We start from the raw sequence: 20418 nt of genomic DNA on the forward strand, positions 1-20418 counted from the left end.
TGTCCTCAGAGCCCCAAACTGACTTAGTCATCAATATGGCAGCCACGGTCAGTGGCAACCTGACCCAGGACTATACAATGGCAACGCACTGACACAACAGTTTGATTGGTGTAGCGGGACAATAGACACATTCTGGGAGCTGATCCCCTCCCCCTCCCCCTCCCCCTCACTCTTTGCAGTAGGTAAACTGGATCCTAAACTCGAGGTGGCAAAGGGTCCAAGGAATGCCGCACACTGAGCCCAGGACATGTGTCACTTTCATCTAGGACATGTTTTTCTTTCTTTTCCTCCGGCTCTGGAAGGAACTGGAGGGTGAAGTGCTGTAGTAAAAACTGCAGTGCTTTGTTTTTCAGATTAGGATCAGACCAAATCACAGTTTTAATTATACAAATGAGAACACACATAGAGGTGTATCATACACATCATACACATAAAGAAATTGTCTTTAGGCTGATGAGTCCACCTACATGAGCATTCTGACGTACACTGAAGAACAAACATGATCTAAACGGTTATGTTGTACGTTTTGTTGAAAAAAGAAGCTTATTCAGGTTTATTCTACTTTTAAATGTCATCTGGCTTTTTAACAATACTGATCAAAGCTGTATTACAGATGTAGTAATTATATTTGCATGTTTTGCCCCATTTTTCCTATTTTTATTTTTATTCTTTGAAGCTCCAAAAATGTGTATGAATGGCCTTTGACATTTAATGTTATAAATAAAACAAGCTCAACGTACTTTGTATACCTTTTTCACCTCTTATTAACAGAACAGGCTTTATTGTCTGTCTGTCTTTATTTGTCTAACAGCTCCACTGCTGACTGAAAACTGTTGAACAGTTCATCACATGCGGACCACGTTAAACCTACAGGCATCACCTGTCCATGTGCATCTCTTACATTTACATTTTTGCAGGTTTGAACACCTGATCATAACAACAATGATTAAAGAAGCGGTTGAGTTTTCCTTCATCATTGGTGACATCTAGTGGCTAAAATGGTTATTACACAGAAGCTGGCAAACATAATAAAGTGAACATCATGAATTAAGGTTGACAGTTAGTTGAGTCCGTTTCTCCGGTTAATTCAGTGAAAACTTTCCAGTTTGTGTGGGAAGAGGAGGAGTAAATATTCCTCTTTTCTCACTAAACATACAGTAAAGAGCTCATTTTGCTATGACTGAGTACACGCTGTGTGTCTGTGCTGCTTACTTGTACAAACAGCTCTCTCATTGTCTGCTGATAGCCCATTCATTGCCCCTCACTCCACATGTGTGTGTGCATTAGCCTGTGTCACCCAGCCTGCCTTCAGAGCAGGTGATGGCAGGTGAAAGGAAAGGCTTATAAAGACACAGATGCTCTGTGTGCAGGCGCACATACTACATCATGAACTGTTTACACAGACATGTTGTGGGGACCTGCCTCCCTTTTGGGCACAAAATCCATATGAATTGTTCAGTTTTGAAGCATAATGACCCGGTGTACCCGAACACGCTAAAACCGAGGTAAAATAAATGATATATCCTTACCTATGAACACAAACCTGACACTGACACACACCTTATTTCCCTGTTAAATGCAGCTGGTGGGGATTTGCATACATGAGGGGCAGTGTAGTCCAGCTCAGAGCCAGTACAGTACAGTTCTACTTTGAATCCTTATCTGTCTGTATAACAAATCCATTCATTTCTTCCTGCTGGTCATACGATAGCTCTGCTCTGCTGACCGGCTGTGGGTCAAGTTTAATAATAGTTCGTCAAGTGGTAGCGCAAAAGCAAATTCCCTCTCCTCTGTAGCTTCAGCGCTGCCTCTGCTAACTTATAAATGGTTTGTCTAAGCGGCTACGAGCTGCACCAGCTACACAGCACACAGTGATGTCGTTTAACCGCTTTAACTCATCTTTGCTCAAATGATATTTTCACACTGGCAACACAGAAAGAAAGTTTAACATGAAGCTTAGTTTAGAGTGAAAGACAAACACAATTATCATAAAATAACCGTCATGAAATTAGTTAAGACGATGAGTCACGATATGCACAGTACTGTAGTACACAGAGGATATATTTATTTTATTTTCTCCTCCTCTTTTATCAAAGGAAATGCTTGCTTCTTCCAGATCCCACAATGACCCGTGATTGGCAGAGGTCACAAGTTCACCCCTTCATTCATTCACCCAGTCAAATGCAAAATATCGGTGGCAAATACACTGAGAGCTATTATCTGATGACCGCTCTGCATTGCTGGCTAAAGGTCATGGAACATTTGATTATTTCACAGGACTCGGTGCCAGCTACCACCCCCACGTACGCTTTCCTGAGGCTTAAATTTGGTATTACACAATATTAACACACATCCACGTGTGTTTTTTTATTTAACAATAATTAAATAAATAACAAAATAATAATAAATAATAAATAATAACAATAATTATTTAAATAATTGAAGTAGATTCTGGTGGTAATTTTTATGCACCAGCAAACTGCTTGGTATAACGGTCCTTTTTACTATTAAACAGAGGCACCGAGGGGCGTGATGGAGCGAGGAGTAGTATTTACTGGGAAAGTGTAAATAAATGTTTCAGTGTTGTTTACCAGCCCTGTCCTTCCAATTCTGCATTCTGCATTGGGATAAAAGTGACGTTTGTGAAACTAATGGCAAAAATAGATATTAAACACATAGTTTAATATTTAAATACAACTTCTCAAACATATCTACATTTAAATAGATCAGTACCTATATTTTGGAGTATAATGTTATATTCCAGATGTCTGTCCCTGAGTGTATTAACACTGCTTGTTTTCTGGGTCAATTTGAGTATGGACTATTTGAATAGTGAGTGAACGCACCTGCGCACACACGCACACACACACTGCCCTGAATAAATGCCCTCCTTCAGGTGGAACGTTACCCTGGAGACTAATCCAGGTGAGGATGATGTGAACAGGACATCTGCTGTAACGCCTCCTCTTGCCCCCGCTGCTCTGACAGGAGGGACATCCAAGTAGTTGATTTACACGGTAAAATAAAAAAATAAAAAATAAAAAAATACATATATATATAGTAATTGTTTTCTGTAGACAATTACGATTAAATTGTGACGACAGGCTCACGCGCGCACGCTGCTGTTATCATTCAGGTGTCTGAGCAGACAGATCAAACACAAAAGAAGCAAGTTTGCCTGAGGGAGTTAGACAAAGTGCCGAGATAAAACTCATTTTCTTTTATTTGAGTTCAAAATAGAAACCCAGCAGCTTGTTCAGCCAACTCTTCAGAGACTGAGGACTTAAAATATTAACACTCACCCTGCCACGACAGAGCCGAGGCAAGGACCAGCCGAGGGAGCGAGAGAACAGGCCTTGGGCATTTGCATGAGTTTTCATTATCAGTAACTGTCAGAGGAAACAGCACATAGCCTACAGGCAGCACATACACGCAGCCCCTCACTCCGCTCATCCATTTACAGATAGTACTGAGCAGTTTGGCAGACGGCACAAATGTAATCATGTTCCTGCTGAACAGACACAAACGCTTGTCTTAATAGCACTAATACAGTATAACCCTGCAGAGGGTCACAGCAGAGGCAGCTAGGAAACAGACAAGCCCAGTGAAGTTTTATTCATAAAGTCAATATAAAATGTTGTAGCTGCCCCTTTTTTTCTATATGCAGCACTTACTGCGCTGTGGATCAGGACAAAACATGAGGAAGAGCAAAACAGGATGTAACTGTAACAACAGGATGACTCCAGAACAGCCTAAAAATAAACAATATGCTAATGATACATGTGCTTGGGCATTTCACTCGGGCATTTGCATGAGCGGATCAATACTGGAAAACAGTGAATGAGTTAGTAACATTTACAGAGAATAACTCACGCACGTGTTTAAATACACTGCAAAGTAAATTGCAAAGGTATAAACAGCAGCTCCAGCAGACATGCTGAGTACCATTCAAATACTATGTTTGCTGTGCGCTAATGTTTGCTTCCTCTCACACAGACTCTGCAGATGAGGTGGCCTGAAAACGGTGTATTTTAAAGGAAATTGTATGTTCAGATAAGAAAATATGACCCATGTCTGGTAGGCAGGGCTTTTTCAAGCAAGAAGGCCTGAAAGTTTCCACCATAAGCTGCGATTACAAGCAGAGTTTCAGATTGCTTTGACCTTTGTTTGCTTGCATTAGTGTAAGCCACTTGAATTAAGTATGAAATATAGGAATGTCATACAGTGGAGGTGTGAGGTGTAGAGATCTACAGGTTGAGAAGTAAGCTCGTTACCAACATGGTAACTTTCTCAGCAGGTAAAATACATTTCATTTATTTATTTCTAACAGTTTAAGTGAGATACAGAGTGGCATAATGTAGATACTAATGTTAGCATATTTGCATGTTATCTGTGTTACTCTGATTGGGCAGACAAACTTACCCAGGTGGACGGTAACCAGTCAGCTTAACCAACAATGATACAGCAAGCAGGTACAAGCAGAGCCCCAGAGTAAGTCAAGGAAGTAATGTAGTAAGGTGTGCCAGGTTGGCACATGCACCAACTCTCCAAGACACCCTGACATTCAGACCCAGCAAGCTGTACGTTGAAAAGATGATATGAAAGAAGGAGGGACTTACAAAGATGCCACAGTGGGCTCGAGGTGAAAAAACGTGAGACACAGTTAGTAATGCTGACAGGTAGCCTAGCTCCACAGCTGTTTTAGTCGATGACATCGTTCTTGTAACTTTGCTTCTGCACAGCACACCACGTTTTATATCAGATAATCAAGCTGTGATTGAAGTGCAGCCTTCCAGGTTTAGCCAAAATCATTTCATCAAGTCTTCCAAAATAAAGCCTGTTTATGTGTAGAGGCTCAAGAGTAATTGGACAAACTTCATCCTTTGCATGAATGCATGAATTCTTAAACCCATGAACGTTACTATATGCCTACTTCAGTTGCTGCTTATTTGCGTGTGTCTCCATGTCTTCAGATTTGTCTTCAGTTTCTGTAAAGCACTGATGAACTCTTGGGTTGGATCATTGTCCAGCTGCACTATGAAGTGCTGTCCTATCAGCAGGTATTTCTCTCCTCCTCCAACCTTTTCCAGTTATTCTGGTACAAGTGAATCTTTCATTTATTTAGGTTTTTTAGTCAAATGAAAGCCTCCATTTGCAACAGTCGCTGTTTGAAACTGAGTGAACTGCTACCATATTCCCTTTCTCTCCTACAGTAACTGCTCACTGTTCAGCAGGACAGCGTGGTCAGTACGTATCTGTTTGAGCCAGATGTTTCATAAGAGACTGGTGCTGAATTTTGGATCATTGTCCTGCTGCATAACCCAAGTGCTCTTGAGCTTCAGGGCACAAACTGGTGGCCCACTCCTCTGGCAGAGAGCAGAATCCATGTTGTCCCGGTCCTGAAGCAGCAAAGCAGCCACAGACCATCTCACAACCACCACCATGTTCAACTGTTGCTCTGATGTTCTTGTTATGAAATTCTGTTGATTTGATCCAGTTGTAACGGAACTCAAACCTTCTAGAAAGTTCAGCCTTTCTCGTCAGTCCACAGAATATTTTCCCAGGAGTCTCGGGGATTATCCAGATGTTTTTTGGCAGAAAAATCAGCAGTGCTTTTCTCCTTGGACTCTCCCACGGAGGATATTTTTTCCCGGTCCCTTTCTGAGCCAAGTGAGGCCTGAAGTTCTTTAGATGTTGTTCTGGGCTCTTCTCTGAGCTCCTGGAAAGCTTCAGCACTGTTCACTGGAGCCACAAAGCCTTATTACTTCCAGGCTGGACGACTGCAATTCATTATTATCAGGATGTCCAAAAAACTCACTGAAAAGCCTTCAGCTAATCCAAAATGCTGCAGCAAGAGTCGTGACAGGGACTAGAAAGAGAGCAGATTTCTCCTGTTTTGGCTTCCTGCTAAATCCAGAATTCAAAATCCTGCTCCTCACATACAAGGTCTTAAATAATCAGGCCCCATCTTATCTCAATGACCTTGTAGTACCATATCACCCTATTAGAGCACTTCGCTCTCGCTCTGCAGGCCTACTTGTTGCTCCTAGAGTATTTAAAGTAGAATGGGAGGCAGAGCCTTCAGTTTTCAGGCCCCTCTTCTGTGGAACCAGCTTCCAGTTTGGATTCAGGAGACAGACACTATCTCTACTTTCAAGATTAGGCTTCAAACTTTCCTTTTTGCTAAAGCATATAGTTAGGGCTGGACCAGGTGACCCTGAATCCTCCCTTAGTTGTGCTGCAATAGACGTAGGCTGCTGGGGATTCCCATGATGCACTGAGTTTTTCCTTTCCAGTCACCTTTCTCACTCACTATGTATTAACAGACCTCTCTGCACTGAATCATATCTGTTATTAACCTCTGTCTCTCTTCCACAGCATGTCTTTATCCTGTCTTCCTTCTCTCACCCCAACCAATCACGGCAGATGGCCCCGCCCCTCCCTGAGCCTGGTTCTGCCGGAGGTTTCTTCCTGTTAAAAGGGAGTTTTTCCTTCCCACTGTCGCCAAAGTGCTTGCTCATAGGGGGTCATATGATTGTTGGGTTTTTCTCTGTATCTATGAAGCGCCTTGAGGCGACTTTTATTGTGATTTGGCGCTATATAAATAAAATTGAATTGAATTAGACTGGCTTTGTGACTCTTCCCAGACCGACAGGTGTCAGTGACTTTGTTTCTCAGCTGTTTCTTTAGATTGTGGCATGATGTGCTGCTCTTTGAGTTCTTATGGCCTACTTCACTTTGTTAGACAGCTTCTGTTTAAGTGATTTCTTGATTTAATGGGGACTCATTAAGCTAATAACTAATAATTATATTACAAATTATTTGATCTGAAACTTGTAAATGTGACAAATATGCAAAATTAAATTATCAGTGGGGAAAAGAGCAAATACTTTTTCACAGTACTGTTTCTAACTGCTAGCAACATGAGTGAGGGGCTACATGATATACGAACATGCTTTAAATCTTCAGTAAAAAACTAAATTCATCGTGAGGAGCAATAACAGGACTGAGCTACTGAGTAACGTCGTCTTACACAATATGCATTTGTGATACAAATAAAATTCTCCTTCATCTTCTGTGGAGGAAATATGTTAGTGAGGGAGCCGCTGGTGATAAAACCAACAGGTCCAAACTCATGACTGTGGCATTATGTTTATTTCAACTCGTTCCAGCCAGGTGGCCCGGCCTCCACGGTGACTCCTAAACAAATTACCTGCAACTAATGCAGCTGCTGGAGCTGCTTGGAAGGGTGCAGCAGCAGCAGGACCAGTCGGGACAAGGTAACCAGGATACTGAGGAGTGTGAGCTTACCCTTCCTCTGGTTTTAAACAAATATTGACTGGCGATTCGAGCTGAGGCAAATAGGCTCTCAGGTAAAGAATGACATGCAGGACAGGCTTTCTCATGATGTTGCTCACAAGCCATCCTGCAAAAATGAGGTATTTTTGGAGTTTATTAGGAGTGTGTGCTATTTAGCAGGGACAATATAGCAAAAGGAGCACAAAAGAGCTTAATTACAAAATTATACAGTCTTTAACATTTGAGCCACAAGGAAGGCCTAGAAATCCTAGAAAGAATATACAACTGTATCTGTATAATTAAGGTTCAATGCATTTTTCTCTGATGTTAAACAAAGTTTGTATGTTTTAATTAAGTGTTTGGTAGATTTAGGGGTTTTTTTGGGGGGGGGGGGGGGTACTATAGTTGAACTAGATGTGTAAACTTTTTTTTTTAAATATGTAATAAAAATTTGTGTTTTTAGCTCTTTATTCGTCACCCAGGGCACAGCTTATAGCTCTGCCTTCAGGCTAGTGGATCAAAACAGCACTTTATGCTACAAAGGTGTAAATAATGTTCAGTGTAAGACAAAATAACAAAAACATGAATATTAGGATTGGGGTGGCTTAATAATGCATCACAGTTTCTAAATAACAGATGGCTTCTATCAGATGTCTGCCATGTGTGTGTGTGTGTGTGGTTAATGTTTAGTCAATGGCTAACATAACGTCCCATTAAGCCCATCTCTCTGCTCTCTGGTGCTTGCCTGCAGTCTCTCTTTATGACGTAAGAGATGGATGGTGACATACAGACCTCCAGTGGAAAACACGTTCTGTCATCATGAATGTGCCAATAGGAAAATGATTATCAAAAAAAGCACTAAAGGGAATTACGGATCCCTGCCGCTGTAAATGTCAGCCTTCTCCGTGCGTACTCGTGTCACTCTGGGGCAGTTTAGGCAAACACACAAAGACAGGTTCAACCACTGACTGACCCCCCCCCCCCCTCCCCCCGCCAAAAAAACAAAAAAAAACAGTGAGTGATTATTACTTGGACCCAGTCCCAGTGTCAGTTACCCACATTTGCAGCAGTGATAGCGTGTGTCACTGACGCTGTTACTGCTGCTGTGAGCAGACAGGTGTGTCTGTTTAAGGCGGCTGCTTTTGACAGAACATGTGGATTGAGTTGAGTCTGGGATACATAGTCTTACTTAGATATCTTTACTTTTTCAGTAAAAAAAAAAGAAAAGACATATACAGTACATGTCAGATTTAAACTGCAACATCTATTATAGCATCAGAGCACCTTTGTTCCTTTCTAAACAAACACAGAGGCAACAAAAGAGTCTTTGCCCGTCAGACTTTGAATGATTGTTACTTGTTCAGTCAGGTAGTGAGCTGCTTCTGCTGCCACTGCTTTCTTTAGAGCGTTGCCTGCTGCCAGCTGTATGCAAATGAGACAATCTACCTGTTCAGTGATATGTACAACACCCTGGAGTTACTAAAACAAAGGCCACACTTTGACTCAGCTACCTGTCCTTACCCCTTTGGGACATTCAATGAAAACACCTTGAACTGGTTGCAGGAAACAACATTATCATTCGTCTCATTTAAAGGCTTCCCAGTGATCTTCCCTAACTAAAAGTCATCCTTGTGCCTTTTCCGGTTGCCAACCCGTACCTGCGTAACGCGAGCCGAACGAACAAAACTTCATCTTCAGGTATTGTACGTGAGGCTCAACGTGAAGCAAATACGGACAAACGGGGAAAGGTCACAGCGTAAGTCGGTCCAGAGAGGGATGTGATGGGCATAAATCAGCTGGCTTCTTCATGTTCAACCTTTAGGAGAAGATTTTAAAAAGTTACAGCACCAAGCAAAAGTTGTCAGAATGGATTCTCTGAAAGGGAACGAGTGAGGAGCTTCAAAGCTTACCTTTAGAAGAAGCAAAGAAATAATAGCAGGCGCAACCTCAGACCTCACCTTTTATACCTCTACACGCTCTCTCTCTCCACTGGCTCACTCTTTTCCTTTCTCCACCCCTCAAAGTGGATCCTCGGGGCAGGCACAGACACCTGTCGCATGGTGCGTTACTCTGATCCAATATTGACATAAAGGGGGAGGGTTGTCTCTACGTGTGTGTGTGTGTGTGTGTTGATGGGAGGTCACACCAAACACCCACACAAAATGAATTATTCTTACTAACGCCTTTTCTCCATCCAAAGCCCCCCCTCCCTCCTCTTCTCCGTGCCGGGCAACGACCTTTGTGCCTGCACTGAACTGTAAAAGGGCTCATTGTAACGTAGCTACCTGCCAACCTGCTCGTTTTGTCTCATTCAGCGTCCGTGTGGGAATCATTTTCATATTATCTGCCTTGCAAATAACTTTCTGCTGCAGAGCGACACACCTTGCTCTGTAACTCTGAGGGAAAATCGTCTCAGAGTTAGTGGAGGAAAAGTTTGGTGTTTAAATTTGGTGGGAAATCCACCAGGAAACATATCTTCATACACATTTACCCAAAGAGAACACTGGAAAGGATATTAGTGTTTAGATGTATTCATTCATTCAGATATTTCAGTGAGTCCAGTATATCTAAATCTGAAAACTACAACGTCAGGAAAAAAGATAGATACAAATGATTTTGGATTATTGTACTAAAGCTCCCGCTCATCTATATCGCTGAACTGTCCCTACCAGCCCACCCACCTGTTTATTCTCATGTTGTTGTCTCTCAGTGCTCTTCTATTCACACGGCTTTCTTCTCACTCCACTGGAAAGGCAGATGGCTACCCTTCAGAGGCTTCCTGTTCAAAGGGACCTTTTTCTACCCTCTGTAGCCAAGTTCTTCCTCATAGGTAATCATCCAGGTTCTCTGAATAATATTATAGGCTCTCACCTGTACAATACAAAGTGCACTGATATAAATTTATGATATAAAAAGTGAGGAAGTGTGTAGTGAAGTGTGTGTTTGGGTGATTATTTCTTTGCTGTAACTGCTTCTTGGCAGTAAATCTTGTACTGTTGGAAGGTCTGTTTGTTTCCCCTTTAATGGAGCTACATTTGTGGGAAAATGCATTTGTGGGTTGAGCAGCAGAGCTGCGTATGTAGGTTGTGCCCATGAAAACCTCGTTAAATCTTCTCTGCCAATGTCAAACAGCTTATTCTGCTGTGGACTCTAGTTTTAACTCCTTGTTATGATCTTGTGATAAACTTGTTTTCCTATTTTCATGTTTCTATAGGTTAAAAGGAGAGATCCTTGGAAAGACTTTTATCTTTTGTGGCTGTTATAGAGAAAATTTGACACCACAAGGCTTTTCTTTAATAAGGCTGCTTCACACTGATAAGCAATTTGCTTTAGAAAGTATTAAAAATTAAGGTATTTAAAAGGTATTACTAACAAAACACATTAAGTTGTGTTATGGGTTTGTAAGATTCAGTGGTTGATGAGGACTGCTTGTATACTTGCCACTACTCTCAGAAACATTATGGTTCTTAAATGGTTCTTCAGATGTCTTCGTGGTTCTTTAAAGAACCATCCTACGTCAAAGAACCTTTTTATTTTGTAGATGGTTCTTCAGCAAATGGTTCTTTAAAGAACCAAAGGTTCTTCATCCTTAGCTGTCTAAGTTTGATGGTGTAAAATGGCATAAATATTTATTCACTATAATGAGGCTGTGAATTCTACTGTGTTTTGTTTGTGTGCATGTGTGTGCGAAGGGGGAGGGTGGGTTACCTCCCTCAGGTTACCCTTTAAGAGCAGATGGTAGGAAACTGAATATTCAATTAAAAGTTAGAAATACTTGCTTAAAAATATACTGGTGGCAGGTGTGGGGGCCAAAGCCTAAAGACCCCCCCCCCCCCCCCCCACACACACACACACACACACACACACACACACACACACACACACACACACCCCTAACCCCGCCAACCCATTGATCACAAATAATGTGGTAATAGAATATGGAATTTGTTATTAAGATGTTTATGAATATTGTCAGTTAACAAACAGTAGACACAATGCACACATTCAAATACTGTACTTTAGTTTGAAATTTTAATAAAATATTACTATTTACTATACTATTTGCATGCGCAAAAGAAGACGTCACACACAACGCGCTCAGTTTAGACCCAGAACAACAGTTTGACTGATGCACCTTAATATAAAGACTTGTTTCGGACTTTACGTTTCCCAATTTTGCTTTAAGTTATAAAGTTATTTTGTTATTTACATTTGGCCTAATAATGACCCTTGTTGCTGTTTTAGAGGAGCGCTGCTTCAAAGGATAGCTGCAGATTTCTGTCAGAATCTGCAGATTATACAGTACAAAGAAAATGTTCACGTTTCTCCAACGTCGTCTTCTCAACAGTTTCACTGGATGGACAGGAAGCGTTCACGATGCCTTCTCCGGCGCTGATAGTTGGCGTCTGTCTTGTGTCAGTGACGTAAAAGACGGATTTAATGCGACCTGACCATCAAACAGCAGCCGCTTTATAAAACATCAGATATGTGTCGGATTCAGGACCACATACGAAAGTGACCCAGATCGGATTTAAAACTATCGAACTTGTACAGTTGACACTGTCATAGCATGATCGGATATGGGTCGCATAGGGTCAGAAAAGTCGGATTTGATGCGCTTTCGCCTGCAGTGTGAACGTAGCCTTTGATTAAATTACAGTGGGATGGAAGTCGAGGACAAGGAGAAGGAAGCTTAGGATGAGGAGGAAGAAAAGCAGCAGGAGCATCTTTAGTGATCTCTATGGTGTCATTGGGGTTGGTTTCATTAATATGGTCCTCTCACAGAGAAAGATGACTTGTTTTAGTTCACCTACTTCCTGTATTAGATAGTGATGTGCAAAACGTTGTGGAAAGCGGAGCAGTCAGGTAAAGTGCACCTGCAGGCGAATGAACATCAAATCTCTCAGACTAAAATCCGTATTATACTTTTAGTCTTACGACAATATGTTATATATTTATCACCCCTATGATAAAACCCATGTCAGCCATTGGTTTATGAACTTTGTATTTTGAAGCCTCACCATTTGCTTTATTGCTGTTGCTATGGTGTTTTTTGTGAGCCTTTTGGGACCATGTTAGGACGAGGGATCAGAATCTGGAGTCGTGCACACTATTGTTTCATTTAGTGTGTATCCATAAGATTTGTACAGCAGCTCCAAGTTGTGCCTTGAAAACAGGAAAGTTGTCTGCATAGAGGAGAACTGTAATAGCAGGCTGGTACAAAGTGAGGCTTTGTGCTCACATTTGCTGCAAACACTCGTTTTAATTCTGTTACCCTGTTTTGATGCAGAATTCACTTAAAATCAGGCAAGAACTGGACTTGTTTTAATAATGTGTTCTTGTGAAGTGATTGTGTATCGCATACATTTGATTTGACTTTCTGCAAGACAACAATCTCGCCAGAAAAGTTTTCCAAATACCTCCACGTGATCAAGCCTGGATTTAGAAAAGAATAGCAAAACAAAAAAAAAGCTGCACCCCCTGCTTCAGATGCAATTTGTGCTTGTGTGTTCAGAGGCGGCGAGAGGCAGGACCTCGGCTCATCCAGCTGGAGAGCCTGACCAGGAGGAGTCGAACAGGGGCACCCTGCAGACTCGGCTGCTGACATTGGCGAGGGAGTGCGGCCGCCACTGGGATGACGTGAACGCCAAACTGGAGTCCATCACAGGTCGACTGCAGGTATGCGAGTCAGACCTTCTGAGGAGGGTTTCTCTCTTCTTTATAACTGACCCCGTTTCTCTCTCTCTCAGCTCTTTGTCTCAGAAGGAGCACAGAGGGAGGAGCTTGTCATTTGGTTGGCTGATATGGATGTCCACCTGAGTGAGGTTGACCAGCTGACAGGAAACACCTGTGAAAAACTGAAACAACTGCAGGTGTTATTAATACATGTAATAATTGTTGCGTTATCTATAGATATAGTATTTATATATATTTATTTATAGTATAGTAAAAATATTGAATTATTACTGTTTAAATAATATGTGACATGTATTAGTAGTGATGTTGTGCTGAGGGTTAAAATGCGTTTTTAGCTTTTGGTAACTACGAAACCATTGATATATGTCTATGCTGTGCTCGTATTTATTTTACTGTACTCAGATCCAATTTATGATACATTTTATTTTGAAAGATTTAAAATTGTTCTTTAAAGAACCACTCAAAAAAGGTTCTTTAAAATGGTTTTTAAAGAACCTTTTGAAAAAAAGGTTCTTTGAAAAACCATTAAAGGCATCCCAAAGAACCTTTTCTTGATGGTTCTTTGGGGTGCCTTTAAAGGTTCTTCAACGAACCACTGAAAGAAATGGTTCTTCAAAGAACCATTGTTTGAAAGGTTCTTTGTGGCATCTTCTATGGCATCAGTCTAAAGAACCACTTTTGGGTCCAGTTGGCACCTTTAGTTTTCTGAGTGTAGAGGTCCAAGAAAAGACAACCGGTGAACCGGTGCCAAGGGTCATGGACACCCAGAGCTCATGAGTGTGCATGGACAGTACAATCCCACAGGAGCAGCACCACACAGTGAAACCCTCAGTGCTGGTGTCACAGTGCATATTAGCACACACAGAGTTTTTAATTACATGACCAAACGACCTACACTGGGCATGTGAGAGACCTGACTGTTTGACTGTGTCCATCTAGACATTCTTTGACATCATATGGGTGACGAGGTGACTGCGCATCACAGCAGTTTGCATTATGGGAAGAAGGAAAGCCAGCACAAGAAGCGTGATGTTCCATGGCACGACGTACGCTTCCACATGGGGAAAAAAACATTGTGGTTTCCAAAAAAAGAAAAATTCAAAAAGACTTCAAGGTGTTATTGTGGCCTCCAAATTCCCCACATTTTAATCTAAACGGACATCTGCAGGGTTTTTCCTGCCTCAAAATGGGCCTTTGCATACTGACGGTGAACGTAACCACAACCAGGTCACATATGATTAAGACAAGAGACACTTTATTTAAATGCAAGTCTCTGCATTTGCCTGTTTTTTATAACCATATGACACACACTGTTTCCATGCTTTTATTTGATGGCTTAGTAAGAGAAACCCTTTTCTAAATTATTATTATTGGTGAAGTTACACTTGGGGAAGTTTAAAACCAGTGGGCACCATTTCTTTTGTATGCAGGAACAGTCACCTGTGAGAGGAACTGGAAAAACCCGTGAGAGTCACAGAAGCACCACCTTCGACTTTGAGGACAACAAACAGGGATCATCATCAACATCATCTCTGTGCTCTAAACAATGGCATATTCATGAATGATTCCTCTTCCTGAAATGCATTTCTTCGTCCTACTTATTTACAGTTACTGTTCTTACAGTTCATTGAAAAAGAATTTGCCTGTGGTGTGAAAACCATCTGCAGAGGTGAAAAGCATCAAAAGAATAAAACTACTGACTCTAATATGAAGCTCCTTTATCTCATGTAGTGCCTGCCCTGCAACCGCCGTGGCTCCAAGGCACAAGCTAGCTAATGTCTTTAGAAAGAAGAGTCATAAATTTATATAAAGATCATTTATTTATGTATGTGAAACGATAAGGACGGCAGACAATAGATCTAATAGAGACAGGTATGAGCTCCATTCAGCTTTCCCTCGTCCAAGTCACAGTAATCTGAGGTTAATAATCAACTAATAACCAAACAAGTGCAGGGGTTAAAACACTGTTGAGCGGGTCCGTAGTACCTAAAATTAAGTATTTCCCAAAATCAAGAGTTAAATCATCATTCAGTTTGTTCAGCACTGTTCAGCGCTGTGACTAACTGCAAAATCCACCAACAGTACACGCAGGTGCAGTTAAAAGGCTCCTTCATGGGATTTACGCTGTTTGTGAACACGTGAAGACTAATGAAGAACCTCTGTGAATTAAAAATGCCCTGAACTTGAAGCTTGAACTATTAGTGTCCTTCTTCTTCTTCTTCTTCTCCTCCAATTCAGGGTCACGCAGGGATTGGAGGGTATCCCAAGTTTGTGGAGTGCGGGAGGAAGTCGGAGAGAACCCCTGGAAGCCCAGAAAGAAGGAACAAACCCCAAACAGAGCCCCCTGCTGGCTGGTGATTCAAACGCAGGAGACAGAGCTCACAGTCACACCACCCCCACAAAATATTGTAGCATTTCTATCTAGTGTTTTAGCACTGATATAACAGCATGCAAGGGGTGGTGGTTTTGTGACATACACAGAGCTACTTTTTCGTGCTGTAAGAGACATCCTGCACTATTTTAAGTGAATCTCCATTTCGAAATCGTCACTGTAGTACTCAGACCGGAGGAATGACCTCAATCCATTATTTAAAACCAACTACTGAAACCTGATCAGAAAAAACATTGAGATTAGAAATCAGTTCAAGTTGTGCAACAAATTTAAAAGGAATGAATCACAAACATTTAAAGCAGCAGATCAACAGTAAAACGCACACCTGCCAAGAACACGCTCCAAGTGTCAAACACTGTAGTGTTGCACACTGATGTGGCAGTGATACCTGAAGTGAACGGTAGCGTGTGCATAATTACACGCTGCCTTCAAAACACTCTGATCAGCTGCACAGGTCCTCGTCACAGGTGCACTCTGAAACTCGAGTCAGAGAGTTACTTAGATGCTGCTCTGGCCCACTCTCTTTCTGTAAGCATCCCAGCCCGACTTCCTGTACAACTCCGCAGCTTCCACCCTATCAGAGGCTGCCAAAATGCCTCGTCCCACGATGATGACATCAGAGGCTTTGCTGTAGATAACTTCCTCTGGAGTGGTGTACTGCTGGCCCAGCAAATCTCCTGTAAGGGGGGAGGGAGGCCGAGAGAAGGGAAAGTAGGTTTAGAGGAGACTGATACAGACTTTGGGAGATCAGCAATAGCAGGGGCGGCACTAGTTTCATGTACTACAGCACCACCCTGTGTTAGAAATGAGTCATGGCACCATAAAGAGGCAAAAAGCGGAGTGCAAGGCTGCCTGAGGTGCAGTTTGGCCTGAACTTTATAAAAACCTCGAACGAGTTAACACAACTCTCTGAATCTCCTGATGGGACGTGTGTGATTCCTCGGGTTACAACAACAAGGGATGTAGCACTGAGTGCATGCACTGTGTATCCATGTATCTTCAGTAGGGTGGATTTCATATAGACAGTGCATTCACAACTCACTTCGTAGTTCTTTTAGTATGATGAATATAAGTGGAAAAAATGATGATAAACAAAGAAACGTCAGCTCAAAGTTCAGTAAAAGCTGTCAGACTTACCTCCCGCCTGCATCTGCACCCCGGGGGTCATGTGGATGAACTCTGGCCTCTCTGTGAGCTTAGTGCCACAGATAAACCCAATCACAAAGTCCGAGTGCTCCTCTGCCATTTGCACCTATGAAAACACAAAGCAGCTGTAAACTGAAAAGAACACAAAGCACATGTAAACAAACTTAGAAGAAGAGCACACAGAAATGAGCTCACCACAGCCTTCGTGTATTCACCAGCAGCCAGCGATCCCTGGGAGCTCATCTGAGCTATGAGCAAACAGCCTCGGGCCAGAGGCTTCCCTACAGCGCTCAGACCTTTCACCACTCCCGGCCCCGGCACTGCGTGGGCATTCACTATGTGGGACCACGATGAAATCTGGTACAAACCACCTGGAGAAAAGACAAGATCACAGCGTTCGACTACTTTGGAGACATTTTTAAGTCACTTTGAATTTACACGACCAAAAGACGTGAAATCGTCTCACCCTCATACTGATGCTTGACTGTGTTCCCGATGTCAGCAAACTTGCGATCTTCAAAGATAAGAAAGTTGTGCTTTTCTGCCACGGCCTGCATTTTCTGAATAAAGGCTAATGTGTAGTCCTGTTAACACATATGGAAAAAAACCATCAGTTTGTTTGTTGCATGTACAGATTTGAGGTTTTAGTTGATCCCGCTGTACCTGGAGGATGTCTACGTGGGTCTTCAGCATGCAGATCTTTGGACCGAGCGACTCGGCCAGCTGGAGCAGCTCATCGCTGCTGGTTACATCAGCAGACACACAAAGATTGGACTGTTTCTCCTCCATAATCTTCAGCAGTTTTGATGCTAGAGGATGGATGTCTGCAGACAACAGAAGGAAAAGAAAATGAGAAAAGAAAAGAGCAAGAGCAGACACAGCACGTGTGTGGAGCTCAGTGAAAACACCACCAGTCTCTGTTTTGACGTGAAATAACTAAATAATTTAAGACTACATACTTGGTAACTTGGCTCTTTCTGAATAACTGAGCTCCAGCTTCTGTTCCACACACAGCTTCTTGCTGGCTGGAGAGTCTGTGCCATTCTTGGGCCTGAGAGTGAGTCAAGGTGACAGTTTCACCAGACAGTTTCTAGATTGTAGCGTAATGCAAGCAGACACACCAGCTACACCGGGGGAAAACGTCTGGAGAGTTGTACCTGAAAGTGTTGTTGTCCCGGATGAACTCGAGGACAATCTGGGCGGTTTGGGCGTCGATGCGTTCGGCTGCCTGCAGCACACGGAGCAGCTGAGATATGGAGATGATGGGATGGAGCTTGATTCCCTTTGATGCCAACATCTCCACGCCACCTTGCTCTCTGTCCATTAGCACAATTGCATCCGTCACCTTGAATAAAAACATGTCAGAGGTCATTCTTGTGTATTGCTGCTCTTGATGACATCAGTACAGCGTAACTATGATATTATTATCTTTACTGTAAGGTTAGATTCTGGACCTTCAGTCCCTCTTTGTAGAGCACTTCGGCAGTCTCCAGGATGCTGGTGCCGCTGGTCACCGTGTCCTCAATGATCAGGCACGTATCCCCCTGACGGAACGACCCCTCCACCAGCCGTTTGGTTCCTGAAGCAGAGATACAGAAGGCAAATACTGAAGGACAAACTTACAGTAATTCTCAAACTATGAAATATTAACCAACAATACAGCATGCAAGATGAAGCATGCACTTTCTTGCTTTGCATTTTATTTTTTAGGTTGGTTTACGCAGGTTCTGTACCATTGAACTGGGATTTCAGAGAGTTTAATGTCTGCCTACACTGGACACCTGTGTATTCATGCACACCTCAGCGGGGGTACTGCCTGAGGCTTCAGGTTTTTCAAACATCTGGACAGCAAGTTTAATCAGAGCCTGTAGTGGCAGCATTGTTTTTTATTTTTTTGAAAACCTGATCAGCTGAGAGCGGCTCACCGTAGTCCTTGGCCTCCTTCCGCCTGATGAGCATGGGCAGTTCATGTCGTGAGCAGATAATTGTGGCCAAAGGCAAGGCTGTGTAAGGAACCCCACACACAGAGTCGAACTGCAGACCCTCTTCCTGCACTCGCTCGTAGATGAGATTTGCCACCTGGAAGTAAAAAACAGTAGTTTGGGTCTGTTGTCAGAAAAAAAGACCAGTTTAGAGTGATGTGTTGCAGATGATGAACTTCTAATAAAATGTTAAAAAGCTGATACAGTTAAATGACCGGCTGTTTAAGGCTGAATGGTTTGAAACGCTCATCAAATCAAATCAATTTATTTATATAGCACTTTTCACAGGATAAAAACCACAAAGTGCTTCACAGTAATATAAAACAGAAATACATAAAATACATTAACAATAAAACACACAGCACAAATCTAATTAAAAGCCAATTTAAATAAATGAGTCTTATCCTGAGTGACTTGAAGAGCGGTATTGCTTCAGAAAGCTGCTGATTCCTGTAACGATTATTGAGGCTGGAGTGAGTGATTAGCTGGTGAGAGGTCCAGTCTTATCTGTTTTAACTGTTATTTTCCGTGAAAGGAGGGGATCCCTGAAACTCAGTCATTGTGTCTGCTGCATTACCGTGAAATAAACCACGTGAGTATGAATATTACACAGGAACTGACGAGTGCCTACACAGATACTTTTGCCTTTAAAAAGTGCATCCGGCAGACGTTTCGTGTGTCCGGTATCGCTTTAAGCTGTTCTGTTCTGCAGTCACGAAGACAGCACGTGTTACCTGGTTCATGAGCGCGGGGTGGGACACGAGCACCCTCAGGTCGATATAAATGGGTGTCATCAGGCCGCTCTTCAGCTTGTATTCCCCGAACTTCACTCCGTTCACGTCGTGGAGCTTCAGGATTAAACTATCAATTGAAGCGCCGTCCATTCTCTCCGTATTTACGAGCTTCGGCTGCACTTTCACTCGTCCTCAAAACTTGCTCGTCCAATTCGCGCTACCCCAGTTACGGTAACACAAAAACTTCCGCTAAACCTTTCAGAATAAAAGCGTCAATGTCCGTTTTAAGAGCTTTTAATGTTTACAGATCAAATGTCGCGTAGCTCAGTGAAGAAACGTGAAGAAGCCTGGTAGAAAGAATCGTTGTTTGTGAAAGTTCAAAAATGAAGACTCGAATAAATAACGTTGCGACAGGCTGCTGTCCAGCCTCTCAGCTGTGATAGGCTCCAGCACATCCAGAAGAAGACGTATGGATGAGAAAAGTACGCCCTAACCGGAAGTAAATACCCGCGTCAGCGTAATAGCCCTTCAAAATAAAAGCACAGACCTCCGCCATGCTCATAAGCCATGTATTCAAAAAATAACGTCAAATCGATTTGGTTGGTGAAAACATATTGTATGTTTTATTATCTTTTAACTTTAAGAGTTTCGGTCATAAAAGGGCTTCCTGCAAGCCCATGATTCCAGGGGCGGATCGAGAAAGGTGGCATGGGGTGGCGTGGGGTGGCGTGCGGTGGGTGGTGCCACCCTAAAATGATCTCTTGCCACCCCACGTGCCACCCTAGTTTTGCATATGACAGTTTTATTTATTAAAATAAGATAGAATTAACACTTTGAGCGTAGTTACAGTTAACAGTGAACATAAATTCTTAAACTGAATATATTGCTCTGTGTTACCCCCTTTTGTTTTCAGTAGCAAGCGATGCTTATGATAGTAAGAATACACCAGTTTTTAAAGTCAGCAGTGAGACAGCAAGCGAGTGAGAGAGAGAGAGAGTTTTGAGATGTGGGAGATTTGTGACGTTCAGCGTGGAGTGTGTAGTTAGCGTGTTGTGTAGTCGTTGTTTTGTTTTGTGTGTCAGTGAGGGCACTTACGAATGTCACAAAGGCAGATTGCAATGTAAACACTGTCTCTAGGTGGAAAAGAGAAGTGATACACCTGCTGTTA

General features: G+C 42.4%; 2 protein-coding genes across 3 annotated transcripts; one reads left to right on the forward strand and one right to left on the reverse strand.

Moving 5' to 3' along the window:
- The first annotated feature begins 10040 nt into the window (after positions 1-10040).
- LOC308410094 (uncharacterized protein) lies at positions 10041-14650 on the forward strand. Of its 2 annotated transcripts, none has more exons than XM_080903171.1 (4): positions 10041-10129; positions 12815-12978; positions 13050-13187; positions 14427-14650. In XM_080903171.1, the coding sequence occupies exons 1-4, from the start codon at positions 10057-10059 to the stop codon at positions 14559-14561; spliced, it is 510 nt and encodes a 169-aa protein (XP_080759297.1). In that variant the 5' UTR covers positions 10041-10056; the 3' UTR covers positions 14562-14650. The 2 variants fall into 2 exon arrangements, with proteins under 2 accessions (XP_080759297.1, XP_080759298.1); XM_080903172.1 differs by having other exon boundaries at positions 13050-13172.
- A 147-nt stretch (positions 14651-14797) lies between these two features.
- Positions 14798-19695, reverse strand: umps (uridine monophosphate synthetase). The gene is made up of 10 exons (XM_080903170.1): positions 19251-19695; positions 18460-18613; positions 17989-18113; positions 17692-17879; positions 17494-17585; positions 17198-17358; positions 17001-17118; positions 16730-16905; positions 16526-16640; positions 14798-16065 (listed from the first exon to the last, which is right to left on the reverse strand). Exons 1-10 carry the CDS (start codon positions 19398-19400, stop codon positions 15887-15889), a joined length of 1458 nt encoding a protein of 485 aa, XP_080759296.1. The 5' UTR covers positions 19401-19695; the 3' UTR covers positions 14798-15886.
- Positions 19696-20418: the final 723 nt, after the last annotated feature.

Source organism: Rhamphochromis sp. 'chilingali' (assembly GCF_963969265.1).
Source record: "Rhamphochromis sp. 'chilingali' genome assembly, chromosome: 14".
NCBI classification, from domain to species: Eukaryota; Metazoa; Chordata; class Actinopteri; order Cichliformes; family Cichlidae; genus Rhamphochromis; species Rhamphochromis sp. 'chilingali'.

Excerpts from the sequence above, each read along its gene's own strand:
- LOC308410094 (XM_080903171.1), top strand. The coding sequence starts at position 10,057 with ATGGCTACCCTTCAGAGGCTTCCTGTTCAAAGGGACCTTTTTCTACCC. Across the intron at positions 10,130-12,814 it reads AGCCAAGTTCTTCCTCATAG|AGGCGGCGAGAGGCAGGACC; the intron begins GTAATCATCCAG and ends TTGTGTGTTCAG. Across the intron at positions 12,979-13,049 it reads CCATCACAGGTCGACTGCAG|CTCTTTGTCTCAGAAGGAGC; the intron begins GTATGCGAGTCA and ends TCTCTCTCTCAG.
- umps (XM_080903170.1), bottom strand. The coding sequence starts at position 19,400 with ATGGACGGCGCTTCAATTGATAGTTTAATCCTGAAGCTCCACGACGTG. Across the intron at positions 18,114-18,459 it reads GAAGGAGGCCAAGGACTACG|GAACCAAACGGCTGGTGGAG; the intron begins GTGAGCCGCTCT and ends TCTCTGCTTCAG. Across the intron at positions 17,880-17,988 it reads TCTACAAAGAGGGACTGAAG|GTGACGGATGCAATTGTGCT; the intron begins GTCCAGAATCTA and ends TTTTTATTCAAG.